Source organism: Urtica dioica, chromosome 7 (assembly GCF_054948205.1).
Source record: "Urtica dioica subsp. dioica isolate 48M chromosome 7, U.dioica_male_clone48M_v1_H2, whole genome shotgun sequence".
Classification (NCBI taxonomy): domain Eukaryota; kingdom Viridiplantae; phylum Streptophyta; class Magnoliopsida; order Rosales; family Urticaceae; genus Urtica; species Urtica dioica.
The window spans coordinates 42,182,265-42,204,736 of NC_142762.1; the positions used below are offsets into that span (position 1 = coordinate 42,182,265).

The 22,472-nt window shown below is 37.9% G+C and overlaps 2 protein-coding genes across 2 annotated transcripts; both read left to right on the top strand.

Annotated features, from left to right (window-relative positions):
- Positions 1 to 1,853: 1,853 nt before the first annotated feature.
- On the top strand, positions 1,854 to 7,268 carry LOC149391738 (glutamate receptor 2.7-like). Its single transcript, XM_089620815.1, has 7 exons — positions 1,854 to 1,983; positions 2,065 to 2,364; positions 2,795 to 3,224; positions 3,488 to 4,397; positions 5,116 to 5,428; positions 5,826 to 6,235; positions 6,338 to 7,268. Exons 1-7 carry the CDS (start codon positions 1,932 to 1,934, stop codon positions 6,923 to 6,925), a joined length of 3,003 nt encoding a protein of 1,000 aa, XP_089476941.1. The 5' UTR covers positions 1,854 to 1,931; the 3' UTR covers positions 6,926 to 7,268.
- An 8,447-nt stretch (positions 7,269 to 15,715) lies between these two features.
- LOC149391739 (glutamate receptor 2.7-like) lies at positions 15,716 to 20,941 on the top strand. Its single transcript, XM_089619494.1, has 6 exons — positions 15,716 to 15,917; positions 16,124 to 16,553; positions 17,679 to 18,564; positions 18,839 to 19,151; positions 19,498 to 19,907; positions 20,286 to 20,941. Exons 1-6 carry the CDS (start codon positions 15,716 to 15,718, stop codon positions 20,907 to 20,909), a joined length of 2,865 nt encoding a protein of 954 aa, XP_089475620.1. The 3' UTR covers positions 20,910 to 20,941.
- The last annotated feature ends 1,531 nt before the right edge of the window (positions 20,942 to 22,472 follow it).

Sequence of the window (22,472 nt, forward strand, 5' to 3'; positions counted from 1 at the left end):
ATATTTAAAAATATTTAAATTTGTAAAAAATGTATTTAAGATTTTTTTGAAATACTTTATCTTTTTTTTAAAAAAAAATCGGAATAAATGAATGTACTACTTCTGTATAAAGCAAAAAAAAAAAAAAAAATCAATGAACAGTATTTGGTGGGTAGAGATATTTCTTTTACTATATATATATATATATATATATATATATATAATACTTCCTACTTTATATATATAATATAATACGATGTATATATACATCTCAGCAACGACTTATCGGAGTCTAGTTGCCGCTCTGCTGGCTTTTCCAAATGTTTTTGGCATTTAGGATCTGAGAAATGATAAATATGTATAATAAACTCATAATAGTACTATTCATAGTCATCTCACTTTCTTAGCAAGTATGTTTTAGAAGTATCTGGATTTTATTGACTCCAACTGTTCGCAATTTAACGTTTCTTATTGTTACTTGATCCAATGACAGCTGTAAATTGTTTAGTTCTATTCTATATAAATTATAATTAGAAGCCAATTGGCTCCATATTTATTAAAGGTAAGAAATAAATTTTTTTTTAATGGAACATGAAACCCAAGAGCAGATAATAATAGAAACTAATCCAGAGTTTAGAAATTTACAGTATTTATTTGGCTAATAGTTTTTAATTCGTTTCTTTCAGATCAAAGTTTCCTATGATTCCGTAGCGTGGCACATTAAACCTGCTTCAATAAGAACATGCACAATGTTAGTTGCTACTAGCATTGACCAAAGTTTAAAATTTTGGGAAATTGCGCGGAAATTACGCCGAAATTGCGCGGAAATTACGCCGAAATTGCGGTATTTGAGAAGTCCGACACGTTTACGATCATATGTGCGTCCCTTAATATCGTTTTGCCCATAGTATAAAACACAAAAAATCATGTAATTTTCGTCACAATTTCTGTTGCATTTCACGCCGCAATTTCGGTCGCGTCGCCCATAAGCCGACCAAGCTAGTGCAAATTCAACAATATTTCGAAAAATTGCGTTTATTTGTGTACATTTGTGTCTTTCAGCTTATAAATTGTAATTTTTAAGGTTTTTTCATAAAATGTTGTTTTGTACTTGTTTCATGGTAAAGATATAATTGTTTTAATTTTTTTGGAGAAGTTACAAATTTGAAATTGATGTCAATTGTAAGTTAATTGTTAGTAAATTGTAGTTTAATATATGTATTTGTAAACAAGTATTTGAAATATGAAAAATAATAACTTATTAGTGAATTTCATATTTATGGTAGTTTTTGAAACTATGATGTGTTTAGAACTTATTATATATGCTTGAATTTGATATTTTTAACTTATTATGTACTTGTTTATTATTTGTGTTTGACTTTGAAGTTTGAACTTATTATAGTCGTGTATTATGCGTGTTTGTAATTGAAACTTATGTATATTTAGAACTTTTTATGTAAACAAAACTTATTTTTTATGTTTGAATTATGCAACATTATCTCCATCGTAATTTCCGTTGGCTACCACAATTTTCGTGAACACAATTTTTTTAAATTTTTACATTATTTTCGTCGTAATTTTCATCGATCATCGCAATTTTCGATTTTTAGGACAACCGATAAAAATGGCAGGGGACATTTCAATCATTGGTGTTAACACACCAAAGATAAGTCATTTGACATCCATCAAAGACCAGCTTATTTATTTTTATTTTTTTGAAATTCCATGAATTTGACAAGTCTACCGGCTATGTATACATTGATTTTCTTTGTTTTATTAGTTGTTAATACGTTACTACTACGAAGATGACCATGACACACAACTGCTTCTTGGCCAATCATCACTTCTTCATTTATGTTTTTATTAATTCATTGTCTATCAAACGAGGAGAGAGTTCTGGAGCATCGTTCTGGTAATTGTTTTCCACACAGACACATTCACACTTACTTTGAATGGGTCAGAGCAGAAGAAAACAAGAAAGAAAAAGGAAGTACTTTGAATGGGGTAAGAATCTTTGACGGTTGAATATAGGAAAGCCAAAATAAAATAAAATATAAATAATTTCAGTACCTTGTATAATTATAGGTGATTGCAATACGTGGGATGGTCAGATACTAAAAAAAACAAACATGACGGCAAAGCTCCACTTCCGCTTCATCGTCCTATCGTCGTTTCTGGTATTAATGGGAGTTTCGGGGCAGAACGAAACGTTTCAGGTGAAGGTGGGGGTGGTTGTCGACGTGGAAACTCCGATGGCCAAGGTTTGGCTGAGCTGTCTCGACATGGCTTTGTCTGAGTTTTACGCCTCAAACCCTCACTTCAAAACTCGCCTTCTTCTCAAAATCAGAGACTCCAACCAAGATATCGTCGACGCTGCTAGCGCAGGTTTTATTTCAGCCTCTCTCTCTCTCTCCCTCTCTCTCTCTCTCCTTAATTAATCATTTCATTCCATCTTAGTTCTCCGACGATATGTACGTTTTTCCTGAATTCAAGTAGTTGAGCCATTGGTTTGTGAGATTCGGTTAGTAATAATAATGTTTCCGTTTTAATCATATAGTCAGATAATTAAGATCTTACGTACGTAGGAGACAAATTAATTTAAAGATAATAGATATTCACCACAAAACCTAAGTGACTTAAGCAATGTCCAGGTATATTCGTAATTCGTGCCGGAAATAATTAATGAATAACAACCCGTTGAATTAAGTCATGATCAAAGTTTATACAATAACGTATGCATAATATATTATATATATCTTATCCTTGATGTTTGGCTTGAATAATTTTCAACTGACAACTAATAAACTAAATACAGCTGTGGACCTGATAAAGAACGAGCAAGTTGAAGCGATCCTGGGACCACCGTCATCGAGGCAAGCCAAATTCATGATCGGATTGGGCCAAAAATCACGAGTACCGATCCTATCGTTCTCCGCCACAAGCCCGTGTTTGACCTCAGACATTCGGAGTCCGTACTTCTTCCGAGCCGCCATTGATGACTTGTCTCAAGCTCCAGCAATAAGCTCTCTGGCTCAGAACTTTAAGTGGCGCGAAATCGTGCCCATCTATGCCGACACAACCTACGGCGAAGGACTCATTCCATACCTCGTTGACTCACTCCACGCAGTCGATGCTCGCGTGCCGTACCGGAGCGCAATCTCACGATCTGCCACAGACGACCAGATCGAGAAAGAGCTTTACAAGCTCATGACCATGCAGACCAGGGTTTTCGTGGTCCACATGTGGTACGTAAAAGTCATAACTAATTATATGGTCAAATATTTACCAAAGGTGATCGTGTATTACTACTTGTTGATTTTCTTTATATGATAATATTACTTGTGAATAGGTCTTCTTTTATTGAGGTGTTTAAAGTCACAAGTAACACTAGGACAAAAAAGGATTTTTAGAGGCTTTAAAGAAACAAATCACGTCTATAAGTTTATTTATTTGCTGCTTTTTTTTTTTTTTAATTTTCTTTTGACCTCATGATTGCGGGGCATTACAGGTACGATCTCGGAGCTCGGCTATTTAAGAAAGCGAATGAGATTGGGATGATGAAGAAAGGCTTTGTTTGGATCGTGACAAACGATTTCACCGATTTGTTGGGGTCGTTGAATTCTTCGGTGGTGGATTCCATGCAAGGAGTTTTGGGAGTGAGGACCTACGTCCCGAGGACGAGGAAGCTCCGAGACTTCGAGGTTCGATGGAGGAGGAAGTTCTGGCGAGAGAATCCCGAAACTTTCGAGGAAGAGAAACTGAACGCCATGAGCTTGAGGGCATACGATTCTGTTTTTGCCTTGGCCTTCGCCGTTGAGAAGGTTAGGGAAAATGCAACCAGCTTTGTCTTCGAAACCGGAACTACTATTGGCTCGACCGATCTGGATTCTCTCGGAGTATCTCAAACGGGTCCGAGGCTCATCGAAGCCCTAGCGGAGACAAGCTTCGACGGAATTTCGGGGGAGTTCAGGCTGGCCAGCGGTCAACTACAGTCAGACACGTTTGAGATAGTCAATCTGAATGGTGACGGATGGAGAAGGGTCGGTTTCTGGAGCCCGAAAAGCAAGCTGTCAGAGAAGTACTTATCGGTAAATACTAATAGTAATAGCGGCAAGAATTCTTCTAGGGTTTTGGGACCAATCATATGGCCCGGAGCATCAGTGGTAGCTCCGAAGGGATGGGACATTCCGACGAACGACAAGAAGCTTCGGATCGGTGTTGTGGTGAGGGATGGGTTTAAGGAGTTTGTGGACGTAAGTAATGGAACTAGGCTGGTCAAAGGGTTCTCCATTGACGTGTTTGAGGCTGCTTTGAATGAACTGCCTTATGCCCTTCCTCATGACTATATTCCCTTTGCTTTTCCTAATGGCTCCAGTGCAGGGACTTATGATGACTTAGTCGATCAAGTCTTTCTTGGGGTAACATTTCTATTCTTTTCTTTATATCCTTAGCTGACATTGTTCTTCATTTACCAGATTATATATATATATATAGTCTTTGCATTCAACTCCACTACGTATAAGGTTTTTTATGACTTTTTCTAGGACTTTTTTTTTTTTTTTTGAAGCAAAAAGCTCCTGTTATTAGGTAAGTAATATTTTAGTTGTGAATGCATTATTGCATGTTGAAGTGAATGTATTAATTGACAACGACAAGAGTAACCTATTACCTTTTTAAACAATCATGAGTTCTCATTCACGCTCAGGGTGGGGTTCCTTATATATATTAGCCCATACTATATTAGTAACTGTTTTTTTTTTTTTCTTTCAAGAATTCGATGATCAAAGAAACAATTTTCTGATATTACTTCATACATATAACCAAGTTTTTCTTCTTTCATGAAGTTAAGAAATACTTCCTCACTGGAACACATTGATACGATAGAATTTAAATTAGATCCATAAAAAAAGCCATGACTTCATCCTTACGTGTAGTGTGTGTACGTGTCTATATATATGAATATCATTTATTTTTTCTACGGAGAGTAACTAATTCTTCTGAAATAAATTAGTATGCATGCCAGCACTTCTCTATCCATGCACTAGAATGCTTTTGTAGAATATTTAACGTAGAAAGTTATCATTAGTTTTTTACCTGTTTTATTCAGCTAAACAGTGTCCTGCAATCTGTTTGCAGAACTACGACGCAATAGTGTCGGACACCACAATCAGGGCAAGCAGGTCAACGCGCGTTGACTTTACATTGCCGTACACGGAGTCTGGCGTGGTCATGGTGGTTCCCTTGAAAGACAACAAACGAAGAAGTGCATGGATTTTCTTGGAGCCATTGACGTGGGATCTCTGGCTCACAAGCTTTTGCTTCTTCGTCTTCATAGGCTTCGTAGTTTGGGCTCTCGAGCACCGAATCAATCCAGACTTTCGAGGGTCTCCGTCGCATCAGATCGGCACTGGATTATGGTTTTCCTTCTCAACTATGGTCTTCGCACACAGTAAGTCCCACTATAAATTTAATCGTAATGTTAATAATATCATATTGAAACATTACGGATTACTTTTCTCATTCTAAAAAGTTTTGAGAATTTATAAGGTTTATAAAGTCGAATACTCCCCTCATTAACATGCTTTCAGAGGTCTCAAAATAGTGAGATTCGAACTAAGATGAGTAAAACACAAAGAATCGTCAGAACGAAAATATAAATTGATTTAACAAAATATATAAGGCTACTTATTGCATTCTAATTTTTGAGGCTCTAATAAAAAAGATAAATGGATTTAACAAAATATATAATAAGATCACGAATTGCTCAGCTTATAGTCAATTAATTTTGGAATGAAACTGGTGCGCATGGCTCTTAGTAATTTGGTTTTCTCTTTGAAAATCTTCAGAGGAAAGCGTGACTAGCAATGCGGCGAGGTTTGTGGTGATAATTTGGGTGTTCGTAGTGGTGATATTAACGCAGAGTTACACAGCTAGTCTGACGTCACTTTTGACGGTGGAGCAACTCCAACCTACGATGGCAGACTTTAACCAACTGCTTAGAAGTGGCAGCGATAAAGTAGGGTGTCTTCAGAGCTCTTTCATGCACTCGCTTTTGATAGAATCAGGTTTTCCAAAATCAAGAATCGTGACTTGTAAATCCGCGGAGGAAGTTGACAATCTTTTGTCCAAAGGAAGCGCCAATGGAGGTATATCCGCTGCTATTGACGAATCTCCATACATGAAGCTTTTTCTTGCTCAGTACTGCTCCAAATACGCCACCATCGGACCAATATTAAAAACTGCTGGTTTTGGCTTTGTAAGATTACTTCTCCATCTTTTATATATATACCCTCCTCGAGGGTCTTTATGGAACCCGAAAAATTGCAATTCATATATTTTGTACTGAATTAATCCCCAGGTATTTCCAAAAAGGTCTCCTCTTGTAGCCGACGTGTCGAGGGCGATCCTCAAGGTGACTGAGGGAGACGAGATCAAGAAAATCGAGGACAAATGGTTAAAACTAGACCGATCGGAATGCCAAGCTCAACACCCCAGTGTCTCGTCCCACAGCCTCAGCCTAGGCAGTTTCTGGGGCCTATTCCTTATTGCGGGCACTGCTTCGTCGCTATCTCTATTCCACTTTGCAGCCAGATTCTTCTATAGACACCGCGAACTCTTGCTTGACCAGAAAGACTCCGTGGTCAAGAGAATCCAGACCGCCTTCAAAAGCTTTGACCAAAAAGACTTGAGCTCGCACACTTTCAGGAAGAGAGAACAAGAAGTCATGGCCGTTAATGGTAATCATAACGCGGACCTGCAAAATAGTACTTGTCCTCCAAGTCCGTCGAGTTATTCGTTAGATGTTACCGGATCGAATTCACCGGCGTTCTTTAGCGAGAATACAAGATATTTTTCTAGTGGCCAAGCTTCTCCAGAGATCGAGTTGATTGTGCAGGACAATGAGGGACAAACAACTAATAGCTTGATTGTCACTACGACAAATTAGGGTTAGAGTCGTTCGACGCATATGCGGGATCTAACGAAGGACCAACAACAACTAATAGCTTAATTGTTTCTACACATGCATGCATGTATTGTGTTTGAGTATAAGAGTCAATTCGTTGTATATAAGTTGACAATATGGTCCGTATATATACAGATCTATAGTGATGAATTTTTTCGTCTATAAATATATAGTGATTTATAGCTTAAAAAATTGAAGCCAAATGTACATCACTGATTAATGTCTCGAATCAGTGTTTGTCGGAGTATGTCAAAGTATCATAGTTCTATCTCAAAACCAATTGACTGTGAAAGTAGTAACCCGTGATCTTTATAAATCTTGTTAGTTCTCATTCTCTTTTCTATGTGAGATTCCTAACAGCCCCTCTCAAAATGATGACTCTTGGATCAAATACCAATTAAATGGATCGGATACCCGTTTGAGCTTAATGGGTTATGTTATCATGTGAAAGTATCATGAGGTTCCATCTCAAAACCAATTGACTATGAGAAGAGTAACTCGATCATTACTTTTATAAACCTTGTTAATTTCTATTCTTTTTTTTTTATGTGGGATTCCTAACAATACAATATCGTGTATGTAGCCATGGAGCCTTGAACTAGCAATGAAAAACCTCTATCAAGTTGGCTAAAGATTAATCTAGAGTTTCAAAATTGAATTAGGTAGAATTGGGTCTTTGTTTCTATTTTTTGAGTCAATGGTTATGTTTGGACATGTGAATCACTGCAAAAGAGTTTAGGAAGTAACTTAGATTTCAGCTTCAAACAATTTTCTCTGAGGCTCCGACTCCTCAAAGTATATTTCAGAGTCTATGTTTGGACATGTGAATCACTGCAAAAGGGTTCCGTTTTGGTAGGTACAAGAACTTAGGTGTTAACAAACCAGGGACAATATAGAAGAAGAGAGAAAAATGAGAGAAATGTGTTTGGATAGAATCAGACTTTTATTATTCAGACTTGATTACTAATGATTTTTAACAGTAAAGAGTATATATACAGACTTTACACGTTGGCAAGTGGGACCTATAACAATCTCTCATACTTGTGTTTAATACGCCCCCTCAAGCTCAACCTGGAGACGCAAGGTTAAGCTTGGAACACAATGACATGAATCTGGGAACACTCAGTGGTTTGGTAAACATATCGGCAACTTGATCTTCAGTCGGCACGTATCGAACTTCAATCTGCCCTGATGCTACTTCTCCCGGATGAAGTGGGCATCGATTTCGATACGTTTGGTCCGCGCGTGGAATACCGGGTTCGACGCTAGAGAGCCAGCCCCCATGTTGTCACACCAAATCACCGAGGCTTGAGTGGCCACTTTGACGCCAAGTTCTTCAAACAAAGATCGAAGCCAAATAATCTCAGCGGCTGTAGAGGAGAGCGCCCGATATTCTGCCTCTGTGCTGCTCCGGGAAACAACCTCTTGTTTCTTTGACGTCCACGTGATTAAGTTGTCACCGAGAAACACGCACACCCCGCTGGTTGACCTCCGGTCGTCCAGATTGTTTCCCCAATCGGCATCGGCATATGCCGTGAGTAAAATTTGTGGTGCGGGAGTGAACTTGAGACCTCATGTGGGAGTGCCGACGAGATACCAAAGGACACGCTTACAGGCTAACCAATGATTCACCGTTGGTGCTTGTAAGTATTGGCTCAACTTATTCACAGCGAAGGAGATGTCGGGGCGTGTCCAGGTCAGGTATTGGAGTGATCCGACGGTACTGCGATACAAGGTTGGTTCCTCAAGGAGTGGACCATCGGACTTGTGAAGCTTGTGACTCGGGCACATCGGCGTTGGGCAAGGAGTAGAGTTTGCCATGTTTGTTTTCAGCAAGAGCTCTTTGAGATACTTTTGTTGAGTGAGCCTTAATTCCGAGTTGGTCCGGGATGCTTCAAACCCGAGGAAGAAATTGATGAAGCCGAGGCTTTTTAGCGTGAATGACTTATCTAAGTCGGAGATAGCCTTGTTAATCAGATATGCATCATTGCCGGTGACGAGGATGTCATCAACGTAGACGAGAAGAAGAATGATTTTGTCAACCTTCTTATAGATGAACAAGGATATATCTGAGGTGGAGTTTGTGAAACCCCACTGGAGAAGGGCATTACTGAGCTGATCGTACCAAACTCGTGGGGCTTGACGGAGGCTGTACAACGCCTTCTTTAGGAGACATACATGATTAGGCTTGGAGTTGTCGATGAATCCCTCGGGTTGTCGCATGAACACTTTCTCCTTTAGAGTGCCATTAAGAAAAGCGTTGTTGACGTCGACTTGTTGTATATCCCAGTTGTAGGTAACGGCTAGAGTGAACACCACCTTCAGTGTTGAGGGTTTAATGACTGGGCTATATGTTTCAAAGAAATCCAGACCAGGGGTTTGTTGAAAACCCTTGGCAACCAGCCTTGCTTTGAGCCTTTCCACTGATCCATCAGCTTTATGCTTCACTCTGAATACCCATCTGTTCTGGACCACATGCATTGACTGTTCGAATGGCACTAGCTCCCATGTATTGTTCCTAAGCAGAGCTGCATACTCAGAAGACATAGCATTCTTCCATTCTGGGATAGACAAAACCTCACTGATAGATAAAGGCTCACTTTCCAATTCACACATTAGTAATTCCACATTAAATGATATTTTTGGCTTTGAGATGCCAGCCTTAGCACGGGTGGTCATGGAGTGATTATTGATGGGAAGTAAGGGTAGAGGAGGTGGACAGAGGGGAAAGTGAGAAGAACAATGCTCAAAAGTAGTTTGAGCAGGCAAGCAAGAGTCATCTATTGAATTTTCTATTGAATTTGTTTCTTGGTCCATGTTTTGAGGGGATAAAGATTGTGGGGCCAATTGGTTTGGACTATTGGGCAAAGAATGGGACATTGGTAACCGTTGTGATACAAGAGGCTGAGGACTTTGTGGTACAACAGTGGGGACCACAACATTAGGTGAAAGGGTGTTGTGTAAGGTACTTTGTGGTACAGTGGGGACCGCAGTTTCATAAGTAGAAGTTGGATGTGTGGACCAAGTTGCTTTTGACAAAGAGGAGGGAACTCATGACATGACACAGGAAGTTGAGGACCAAGGATAGAGCAATTTTTTTTATTTGATTTGGGCGGATTTTGAGCAAAAGGGAACACGGATTCATCAAATAATACTGACCTAGCAATGTAAACTTTACCAAACTCATTAAGACATCTGTATCCTTTATGTGATGGACTGTAGCCTAAAAATGTGCACATTGAAGATTTAAATCTAAATTTGTGGTTATTATAGGGTCTCAAGTAAGGATAGCAAGCACACCCAAATTTTTTGAAGAAATGATAGTCTGGTTTTGTTTTAAAAATCAATTCAAAGGGGGATTTGAAGTTTAAAGAGGATGAAGGAAGTCTTTTTATTATGTACACAGCAGAGACAAAAGAATCCCACCAAAATTTACAGGGTAAGTGTGCTTGTGCTAAGAGTGTAAGACCTAACTCACAAATATGTTGGTGTTTACGCTCCGCCTTTCCATTTTGTTGATGAATATGTGGGCATGGATGTCGAAAGGAAATTCCTAGCTTATTTAAAATAGGTAATAGTGCCCCCCCCCCCCCCCCCCCCCCCCCCCCCCCCCCCGAATCTGTTTGGATGCCCTTAATTTTTGTGTTGAATTGTCTCTCAGCAAAAGTGATGAATCTAAGGAGAGTATTTGTGGCTTCTGACTTTGTTCTAAGGGGAAAGACCCAAGTGAATCTTGTGAGATCATCAACAAAATGTATATAATATTTATATCCATCTACAGATAGGTCAGGTAAGGGACCCCATAAATCAGAGTGAATGAGTTGAAAAGGCTCTGTGGTTTTGACATTTAAGGCAGGAAAATGGAACTGATGAAATTTTCCTAGAGCACAATCTGAGCAAAACTTCAAATTATCCACATTAAGGCTACATTTCATAGAAGACAAGACTTTGACTAGAGTATCCTTTGAAGGATGACCAAGTCTTTTATGCCATGCATTGATATCAGATGTCTTAGAATTGTTTGAGTTGGTATTGCAAACATAGCAAGTACAATTTGACAAATCTGAAAAAGAATTACAATATGTGGAAATCCTTTTGTTACAGGCAATAGAGAAAATGGATCCTTGCAACTCAGACACAAAGGCTTGCATATTTGACTTCAAAGAATGAAATGGAGTGGTAAGCTTTGACAAGTCTAATTGATAGAGTCCATCTCTAAGATCCGCCACCAGAAGAATTTCCAGAGTAACCTTGTCCTTAACAAAACATTTATCATGGAAGAACTCAATTAGGACATTATTATCTCTAGTAAACTGGGAGATGCTCAACAAATTTTTGGTGATGGAAGGGACGTGAAGGATATTTTTTAGTAGGAGGCTGCCATGTTTATCATTTAATCTAGTACTACCAATGTGTAAAATAGGAAGAGATGACCCGTTACCTACGATTAGTTTGTCCTTCCCTTTGTACTCTAAGTGAATGGCCATGTTGTTGAGATCAGTGGTGATGTGGTTGGTCGCACCGCTGTCGAGGAACCATTCCTGATTGTTTTGAGCTTCATCGTTCGAGACCACGTAGGCTTGATGGCCTGAGTTAGGCTGAGAGAAGTTGGTGTGGCTTTCACCGTTGTTGCTCTGGCCTTTGCTCTGTGGTTGTCCACCTTGGAAATATATATCGAATCGGTGAAAGCATTTTATCGCGACATGTCCGACACGGCCGCAAAGTTGACACACTGGCCGATTACCTCTTCCGCTGGACCGACCACCGCGGCCACGACCACGAGATCCACGACCATGACCTCTAAACGCAGTGTGTGCCATCGGTGCAACGAATGAATCGTTTGACTGTGCTGAGGCTTGAGCTTCGATCCGCATCTCTTGCGAGAGAAATGCGAATTGAGCTTCTTGAAGTGAGACATTATCAGCTCTGTTGGTAAGGTTTACCACCACAGATTCATACTCAGGACCAAGTCCACCAAGTATGTACAACAACAACTCATCATCAGAGATGTTAGTTCCAATGGCAATGAGATTATCAGCTACGCTCTTCATCTTCAGACAATATTCATCAATTTTAAGATTTCCTTTCTTCAAAGTTTGGAGCGAAAATCTTAACTGAAGAGCTCGTGCCTTGGAGCTGGTGCGGAACGAGGATCCGAGGATTGTCCAAACTTCGGCTGCTGTTTGGCATCGGCTCACATGGCCGAGCATTGACTCAGAGATCGACGAAAGCAGCCAGCTCAGAAGAAACTGGTCGTGCCTTAGCCATAGCGTGAACTCCGTGCTCGCACGGTGGTGCCGTTTTCAGCCACGGATTCAAGAAGAAGAGAAGGTTTCTGAATAGATCCGAGAAGGAATGCGTCCAGTCCGTGAGCCGTGGTTGTTGCAAGTACTTGTGAGCTCCAGAAATTGTAATTGTTTCGATCTAGTCGAACGCTTAGGGGATTAAGGTGCGGAGAGAAATTTTGGTAGATCTGAGATTGATATTGGTGGTAAGATTGAGAAGAGTTGTTTGTAGCTGAGAAGTTTTGGTTTTGATTTGAAGCTGAAGTAGGATTTGCCATTGTTGTAGACCTTGGCTCTGATACCATAACAAACCAGGGACAATATAGAAGAAGAGAGAAAAAGGAAAGAAATGTGTTTGGATAGAATCAGACTTTTATTATTCAGACTTGATTACTAATGATTTTTAACAGTAAAGAGTATATATACAGACTTTACACTTTGGCAAGTGGGACCTATAACAATCTCCCACACTTGTGTTTAATATGTGTGTAGGCTCTCACTCAAACATTAATCTCCTCCATTCTCTAATGAGCTGCAATCTAAGATCTCTTTAGATTAGAGACTCCCTCTCTTTTTTAAGCAATATCATCTCCATAAGATTGTCTCAGCCATATACACAAACACACGTCACCCACGGACTATGTATACATAAAGCACAATAGTAGCAAGCAATTCTTTGAATCAATTGTCGATGCCGATCACCAAGGCAAGAGATTGGTCCAAAGATCAGCCACGAAAGTCCAGGAATGCCGGAAGATAGAATTTAAGCCGTGTGAGATTAAATTAATTCAATCAATGCTTAACCAAAACGAAATCCCTAGACGAGTTTTATTTAGGTTGCAATAAAATCTTTCGGGAATATGTTAGATCAAGAAATTAAATCCGATCATATCTCTTCAAAGATATCTGAACTAAAAAAATATATATTTTAAGTTTTATTCGTGCAAAAATAACATGCAACTTTTAGTGACCCGGATATCTTGAATTACTTGTTGCAGAGAATTTTGAACAATTACAATATTTTTTCAAACTAAAATCATACCATAGAAATCCAACAATATTTCTATTGAGCTTTAAACTACATATGATTTTACCAAGGCCTTTTCCATTCCTCATTTCCAAGAGTTATGTATCAATCTCATCTCTTGTATCTCGCTTAAGGGAGCTGTGTACCACTTATGCTTTCTTTTTTGTTTGGTTTGTTATTAAATGTTTCCTTGTTGGCTTGTAATATAAAAGTCATCTATGTTCGACATTAGAACTTGAGATGATCAGTACATTATCTCTTTAATCCATCTTAAAAGACCTTTCTCTATGAGGTTCTTCAAAAAGCAAACCACGTTGATTATCTAAATTCTTAATATGTACACGTAGTGCTACAAACGTATATATTTTTTATAAAAAAATTATATACTTTTTTAAGGTTTAGTTTGAATTTTGCACTGCGTATATTAATTTTGTTACAGAACATCAAAGTCAAGAGATGGAGACGTTATGGTTAAAGTATCATAGGGTTTCATCTTAAAATCAGGGCCGACCCTGACCTAAGACGGGTAAGGCTTGTGTCTTGGGCCCCCAATTGAGTTGGACCCCAAAAAAAAAATTATTTTACACTTTTTGCCTATTTTTAAGAAAATTTACATTTTTTACCTTAAAAATTAATACTTTTAGTCCATTTTCTAAAAAATTTACATTTTTACACCCTGAAAATTTAAATTTTTATTAGTATTATAGGGTCCCAAAATATTGAATTGTCTAGAGCCCCCGGTGAGTTTGGGCCGGCCCTGCTTAAAACCAATTAACAATAGGAGGAGTAACCCATGACCTTTATAAGGAGCAAAAAAGATACATCCCCAGTCGATGTGGGACTTCCTGATACACCTCTCTCACGCCGGATTGAACAACTGGTGCGTGAAGTTTGTAGAAACGGGTGGCCCAACATCGAGAATGAGTTTGGCTCTGATACCATGTTAAAGTATCATGAGATTCCATCTTAAAACCAATTGGCGGCAATAAGAGGAGTAACACATGGCCTTTATAAGGAGCACAAATGATACATCTCTAGTCGATATGGGACTTCCTGATAGTTAAGGATATTCAGAACATGTGGAAATAACATGCTCACAATTTTTTTTGTTTTTAACAAAAAACTTTTATTAAGAAAAAAAATAAGAGATTGAACTCTAAACACAAGTAGTGTTTATTCGACCGATTTTTTTTTATCAAAAAGATAAAAATATCTACAAAAAACTTTAAATATATTTTTGTCAAACCTAAATATTTTTTTAACATATCTCTATATATTTCTTCCGTCAGACTAAAATATATTAATTATTCCGTAACAACGTGCGAGAGATATATATATATATATATATATATATATATATAATATATATATATATATAATATATATATATATATTTTATAACGAATGAATATGTAAGATATACCTTCTACTTATTCGCGCAAAAGATTTGCAGTAGTTTTTAGATGAGATCTACTCAAGGTTTGTTCGGCAATAATCTATAAATGCTCGCTGCGTTTCCGGAAAGCTTTGACATTCAGGATTTGAGAAATGCTAATTATAACCACTAAACTCATAATAATATATGCAAGAACTTGGTTTTGATTCCTTTAAAAAATTACGTTAAAGAAGTATCTGGATTTCATTGAACGTTTCTTGCTCATGCCTCTTCCGCCAATTTCGTATTACTTAAAAAAAACAGCGACCTTGCTTTGTTACGTACTTGCAAATAGGAAATTACAAAGAGATTCCATTTACAAGCTACTGGTTGACTCCATATATATATTGTTGAAAGGCTGGTCATGATTCATGCGGCATAATCAGAGAATATACATATTTAATTGAAAATAAATTAGATTTGGGAAATCGATAGGTAATTTGGCTAATCTTAGCTTGCCACAACTCCTTAGTAGCACATAAACCCACCTTAATAAGAACCTGCGTATGAATTAGTTACGACTAATTAAGTGAGTCGAGACTGCGTCAACACTATTTGTGTATAATGGAGAAGTCTACGGACTGCATACGTATAATAAGACACTTAAAAATTTACGTACTCGGATTTATTTTATTTATTTGTTGCTAATATAATATTGCAATATGATATTAACACGTAGATGAGTATGACACACAACTGCTTCTTGCTTCTTGACCAACTTTAATTCCTTTATTTATGCTTTATTAGTTTGTTACATATATACCCTTTACAAAAAAATAAATAAATAAATAAATAAAATAAACAACCCGTTCTGGTAATTGTTTTCCACACACACACACGCTAAGTCGGTCAGCGAGAGTAAGAAAACTACAATAAAATAAAAAATGAATAATTTCACTACCTTCTAACTATAACTATAGGTGATTGCAATACGCGAGATTGTCAGATACTAAAAAAAAAAAAAATCAAACATGATGGCAAAGCTCCACTTCAGCTTCATCGTCTTATTGTCGTTTCTGGTATCAATGAGAGTTTCGGGGCAGAACGAAACGTTTCAGGTGAAGGTGGGGGTGGTTGTCAACGTGGAAACTCCGATGGCCAAGGTTTGGCTGAGCTGTCTCGACATGGCTTTGTCAGAGTTTTACGCCTCAAAACCTCACTTCAAAACTCGCCTTCTTCTCAAAATCAGAGACTCTAACCAAGATGTCGTTGACGCAGCTAGCGCAGGTTTTATTTCAATCTCTCTCTTCCTCTCTCTATTAATCATTTCCTTCCTTATTAGTTCTCCGACGATATGTTTTTCCCTGAACCATTGACTTTTGATATTTGACGCTACGTACGTAGAAGACAAATTTTATAGCGAATAGATTTTCACTCTTATCTTTGTTTGATGTTTGACTTTTATAATTTTCAATTGAAAAATAAACTCACAGCTGTGGATCTGATAAAGAACGAACAAGTTGAAGCAATCCTGGGACCACAGACATCAAGCCAGGCCAAATTCGTGATCGGATTGGGCGAAAAGTCTCAAGTACCGATCCTATCGTTCTCCGCCACAAGCCCGAGTTTGACCTCAACCACTCGGAGTCCATACTTTTTTCGAGCCGCCATTGACGACTCGTCTCAAGCTCCAGCAATAAGCTCTCTGGCCCAGAACTTTAACTGGAGCGAAATCGTGCCCATCTATGCCGACACGACTTACGGCGAAGGACTCATTCCGTACCTCGTTGACTCACTCCACGAGGTTGACACGCGCGTGCCGTACCGTAGCGTGATTTCACCTTCCGCCACGGACGACCAGATCGAGAAAGAGCTCTTCAAGCTCATGACCATGCAGACCAGGGTTTTCGTGGTCCACGTGGGGTATGTAAAACTCACAATTAATTATATGGTCAAATATTTACCGTTTGACTTGGAGTAGAGTTATATTTGTATATTTATTAATTGTGCTAACTAAATTAAGTTTTTTTTTTTTTTTAAAGCACTGAATTAAGTTACGGTAATGTAATAAAAAAAAATATAAATTACAGTGATTAAGTTGACTGAGATGTTTAAATCATCCATTGACTTATTAATTAAATCATCCCCATCTCACTGGCTTTCTTAAATAACCACGTACAGGTGACTATATTAGTACTATTTGTACTGAGATGTTTAAATCATCCATGAGTCTTTTTTTCTTCTGAAAATTAGAAAAATAAACAATTTAAACACTTGACACTACTAAATAGTCAACGTTTGGCTTAATATATATGAAGGTGGTTATTTATCTAAAATTTACGTCTGTAAATACATAAAAATGGTTATTTACTTAAAATTTATCAAATGTTGACTATTTAGTTATATCAAACGTTTAAATTGACTATTTTCCTAATAGACTTTTTTTTCCTATCACTATTTCAAATTATGTCCGTTGTGGTCAGGGATGGACCATAGGTCTTGACTATCCCAATTTTTTTTTTTCATTTTTGCAAGTTAAATATTTTTTATTTTTTTGTTATATAATTAAATTAATTACATTATAACAAAATGATCGACAATCCCTATAAAATTTAGCCTCGACTAGTGACAAGGCAACAACCGCTACAATTGTCATAGTCAAAATCGCAGCTTATAAGGTCTTTTAGACGCGACTTTTTTGTTTATTGCTGCGATATACGGTTGTGCCTCTATAATTTTTTATATCTCGTTTATATATTCTAGTGTAATATTTTTATGTAATAAATTAAATATTAATGGCTTTCATTACCTTTATAATTATGGATTAACTAAATTTTTATGTATAAATAATTTTTATATGCCTTTAAATTTAATTATTAAACTCGGAAATTTTATAATTTATTTTTGCCTTCTTAAAATTTCTTATGGCACTTAGTCCTCTCTAATAATATTTGTTTCTTGCTCCATCCTTGATCGTAGTCATATTTATTTTGTCGTGATTTACAGAATATTAGTTTTTTTAAAAACCTTATTTTGGGGGGTTTGCAGGTATGACCTCGGACCTCGGTTATTCAAGAAAGCCAGTGAGATCGGGATGATGAAGAAAGGCTTTGTTTGGATTGTGACCAACGATTTCACGGATTTGCTTGGGTCGTTGAATTCTTCGGTGGTGGATTCCATGCAAGGAGTTTTGGGAGTGAGGACCTACGTGGCGAGGACCAGGAAGCTCCGAGACTTCGAGGTTCGATGGAGGAGGAAGTTCCGGCGAGAGAATCCCGAAACTTTCGAGGATGGAAAGCTGAACGCCATGAGCTTTAGGGCTTATGATTCGGCGTTTGCGTTGGCCTCGGCAATTGAGAAGGTTAGGGCAAATAATGCAACGAGCTTCGTATTCGAGACCGGAAAGAGTACTAAGGGCCTTACCGATCTCGACTCTCTTGGAGTTTCTGGATCCGGTCCAAGTCTCATCAAATCCCTATCGGAGACAAGATTCGAAGGCATCGCTGGAGAGTTCAGGCTGGTCGACGGGGAACTATATTCAGACACGTTTGAGATAGTAAACCTAATCGGGGTCGGATTGAGAAGGGTCGGGTTCTGGAGCCCAGAAAATGGGCTAACCGAGAAGTTATCGGGTTCTTCTAGGGCTTTGGGACCGATAATATGGCCGGGAGAATCAGCAGAGGTTCCAAAGGGGTGGGAGATTCCAACGAACGAGAAGAGGCTTCGGATCGGCGTGGCTGTGAAGGAAGGGTTTAAGGAGTTTTTGGACGTAAGTGATGGAACTAAGCAAGTCACAGGGTTCTCGATCGACGTGTTTAAGGCTGCTGTGAATGAACTGCCTTATGCCCTTCCTCATGACTATATTCCCTTTACAAATCCTGATGGTTCCATGGCTGGGACTTATGATGACTTAGTCTATCAAGTCTTGCTTGGGGTAACATTTCTATTCTTTTTTTTTTTTTTGTTTCCTCAACTAATTTTTTTTTTCGTTTACCTTATTTAATATGCTGTATAATAATATGGTTAAAACTATAACGTATAGGAGTAGTTATGAGACGTCCTCTAGCTCGTATATATATTATTAATTATTTAACATGTTACTTGTTGTACTATATGTATGTATGTGCTATATAATGTGTTAAGAAATGAGTTCAATTATTATATTACTATCTTAATTAGCTAAACAATGTCGTGCAATGTGTTTGCAGAAATACGACGCAGTAGTGTCCGATACGACAATCAGGGCAAATAGGTCAACGTACGTTGACTTCACGTTGCCATACACGGAGTCCGGCGTGGTGATGGTGGTTCCTGTGAAAGACAGCAAACGAAAAAGCGCATGGATTTTCTTGGAGCCACTGACGTGGGATCTCTGGCTCACAAGCGTTTGCTTCTTCGTCTTCATAGGCTTCGTGGTTTGGGCTCTTGAGCACCGAATCAACCCAGATTTCCGAGGACCTCCGTCGCATCAAGTCGGCACCGGCTTCTGGTTCTCATTCTCAACCATGGTCTTTGCACACAGTGAGTCCCTATAAACCCTAATTTTTAGGATGACATATTGAAATTGTAAAACTACTTAACAAAGTTTATTTATTAGGTCATATATGTTACTCCTATGTCTTCTGTTTTGAAACTTTATAAACTCATATGCTAATTATCCTGATCATTTATATGGTATAAGAGCTCATAAAACTCAAAAGCATCAATCTAGTATACCCATGTTTGACCCAAAATGAGTAATTACAAAGAGGCACAATCTTTAGGTTATCATCGAAAAGATAAATGGATCTAACGGTACTTTATTGTTAATTGATTTTGAGATAAAATCTCATTCTTTAAGTAATTTGGCTTCTGTAAATATTTTCAGAGGAGAGCGTGATTAGCAACACGGCGAGGTTTGTGGTGATAATATGGGTGTTTGTAGTGCTGATATTAACGCAGAGTTACACGGCTAGTCTGACGTCACTTTTGACGGTTGAGCAACTCCAACCAACGGTGAATGACTTTAACCAACTGCTTAAGAGTGGCGGAGATAAAGTAGGGTATCTAGAGAGCTCTTTCGTGTATCCGCTTTTGAGGGAATCGGGTTTTCCAGATTCAAGAATTGTGGCTTATAAATCCGCCGAGGAATGTGATAGTCTTTTGTCTAAAGGAAGCGCCAATGGCGGTATCTCCGCCGCCATTGACGAATCCCCATATATGAAGCTTTTTCTTGCTCAGTACTGCTCCAAATACACCACCATCGAAACAATATTCAAAACTGCTGGCTTCGGCTTTGTAAGTTATATTCCCTCCATCTTTTTAACCTCCTCCATATATTTAATGTTTGTTTATTTATTTCTCTTCCTCTATATATAGCTGATCATCCAAACATTTAGGTTTTTTTTTTCCTTTTAACGGATAAATAAAACGTGGGGCTTCGATGTAGTTATTGGTAACTGTAATCACTGAAAAAATTTCACATACTTAGCATAGCAAGGGTTAGTTATTGATTTTCATTATCTTACTTAGAAATAACCTGTTAAAAATAAATAGAACAACGATATCTTAATTACTCGAAGGCCTATATACTTTAATTAATCATCATTAATTTGTTTACTAATTGATATCTAGTAGTTGATCAATGATTTAGGTATTGATTGAATTAATCCACAGGTATTTCCAAAAGGTTCTCCTTTAGTAGCCGACATGTCGAGGGCGATCCTAAAAGTGACCGAGGGAGATGAGATCAAGAAAATCGAGGACAAATGGTTCAAACTCGACCGATCGGAATGCCATTCGGATTCTCAGAAGCCCAAGGTTTCGTCCAGCAGCCTTAGCCTCAGCAGTTTCTGGGGCTTATTCCTCATCGCCGGTGCTGCTTCGTTGCTCTCTCTATTCGTCTTTGCAGCCAAATTCTTCTATGGACACCGCAAAATCCTTCTTGACCCGAAAGATTCCATGGTCAAGAGATTCGAGGTCGCCTTCAAAAGCTTTGACCAGAAAGACCTGAGCTCGCACACTTTTAGGAAAAGAGAAATACAAGATGTCATGACCGTTGGTAGTAATCATAACGGGGACTTGCAAAACAGTACTTGTCCTCCGAGTCCATCGAGTTATTCCTTAGATGTTACAGGGTCGAATTCGCCGGCATTCTTTAGAGAGAATGTAGGACCTTTTTCTAGTGGCCAAGCTTCTCCAGAAATACAGTCATTACCCGCCAACATCGAGTTAATTAAGCACGACCAAGAGGGTCAAACAACAACTAATAATAGTTTAATTGTAACTACAATAAATTAGGGCTACCCACATTTGTTGTTATATAGAGTTGAAACAATAGATCTATACCAATGTTTCCCTCGTATGGTATGTTTTTAAGTGATAGTTAAAGATGTACTAAGAAAGTTGTATATATTCATAAAGTTAGACACTCAAGAGTTTCTAAAAATCATGTGTTACTCCTCTCATTGTCAATTTCTTTTGAGATTGAACTCATAATATTTTCACATGGTATCAGAGCCCATAAAGCTTAAACAGTTATTCGCTCCAATCGTTGGCATTCGGCCAAGATGAGCGAATGCAAATAGCCGTCATCTTGAGGGAACGTGATAGGAATCTCACATCAAAAGTAAATAAGAACTAACAAGAATTTATAAAGATCATGAGTTACTCCTTTCATTGTCAATTGAATTTTAAGATAGAACCCCATAATACTTTCACAAGCTTAGTGATATTTGTGTCAAGTCCATTTTTTTCTTTCTAAACATAGGCCAGAGAAAAAAAAAAGATAGTTATTATTTTGTGTCACCAATCAGTCACTTGTTATATTAATTTTAAACATGCCTCACGTGACATGATTCGTGACATTTCTAAAACATTGAATTCAGAGGCATATGATAAAATAATTGTAAGAAAAATTGCATTAATCTCCCTAATTACTAATTAATTATTGATTTATATTGGAGCTTAGTAGTTAGAATGTTGGTCGAGTTTCGAATTACTTGATGTCTAAGTAATCAACTCAGTTTATCTTTTATTTTGTTTTAAAAGAAAAATCCAACAGAATCTAGAACAATCATCGACCAAAGTCAAAAAGAATCTATGACCTAAACGAGAGGCAACTTTGTATGGATCCCATATATCACAATGGATGAGATCAAAACAGGAAACAGAAAAATTGTTCTCAGAATGAAAAGCTAATCTGTGCTGTTTTGCAAGAGGATAAATACAACAAGGATTCTTATCAATGTTATGTTTAGAAAAATCTAACTGATGACTAAGAGAACTCAGACTCTTCGAGGATAAGTGTCCTAGTTGTTGATGCCACACTTTTGCAGTCACTTTATTCACAAATATAGTATTGTTGGTGAGGCTTTCCCTTGTTAGGATGTACAGGTCTTGAGTACTTCTACCCTTGCCAATCATCCTCAAGTCCCTGGAATCCTGAATAAGAAAGCCATCATTTGAAAAAGATACAATCAAGTTAGATTCCTTGATCAAAGCCTTAATTGATATCAAATTGAATTTGAAAGTGGGAACATATAACACATTGTGTATAATAAGGTCAGTACTCAATCTAACAGTTCCTATAAAATGAACAGGAATAACAGTGCAATTAGGGTAAGTGACTGTTGAATTGTATAATGGTTTGAGTTCTGAGAAAAAGGTGTTTCTTGGCACATATGTGTTTGGAAGCACCTGAGTCCAGAATCCAAGATTCATTATCTAAATTCATAGTCTGAGTTAGATTGACCAAACCGTATAAACCTTGGAATGAAGTCATGTTGACTTCACCATTTGTGATTAGACTTGCAAAGGAAGACAACTGGCTTAAGAGATGATGAATCAGTTGATGGATTTGCT

Coding starts and splice junctions, on each gene's coding strand:
- LOC149391739 (XM_089619494.1), top strand. CDS start 15,716: ATGAGAGTTTCGGGGCAGAACGAAACGTTTCAGGTGAAGGTGGGGGTG. Junction 16,554..17,678: donor GTTTTCGTGGTCCACGTGGG/GTATGTAAAACT, acceptor GGGGGTTTGCAG/GTATGACCTCGGACCTCGGT. Junction 19,152..19,497: donor AACCATGGTCTTTGCACACA/GTGAGTCCCTAT, acceptor AAATATTTTCAG/AGGAGAGCGTGATTAGCAAC.
- LOC149391738 (XM_089620815.1), top strand. CDS start 1,932: ATGGGTCAGAGCAGAAGAAAACAAGAAAGAAAAAGGAAGTACTTTGAA. Junction 3,225..3,487: donor GTTTTCGTGGTCCACATGTG/GTACGTAAAAGT, acceptor GGGGCATTACAG/GTACGATCTCGGAGCTCGGC. Junction 4,398..5,115: donor TCGATCAAGTCTTTCTTGGG/GTAACATTTCTA, acceptor ATCTGTTTGCAG/AACTACGACGCAATAGTGTC.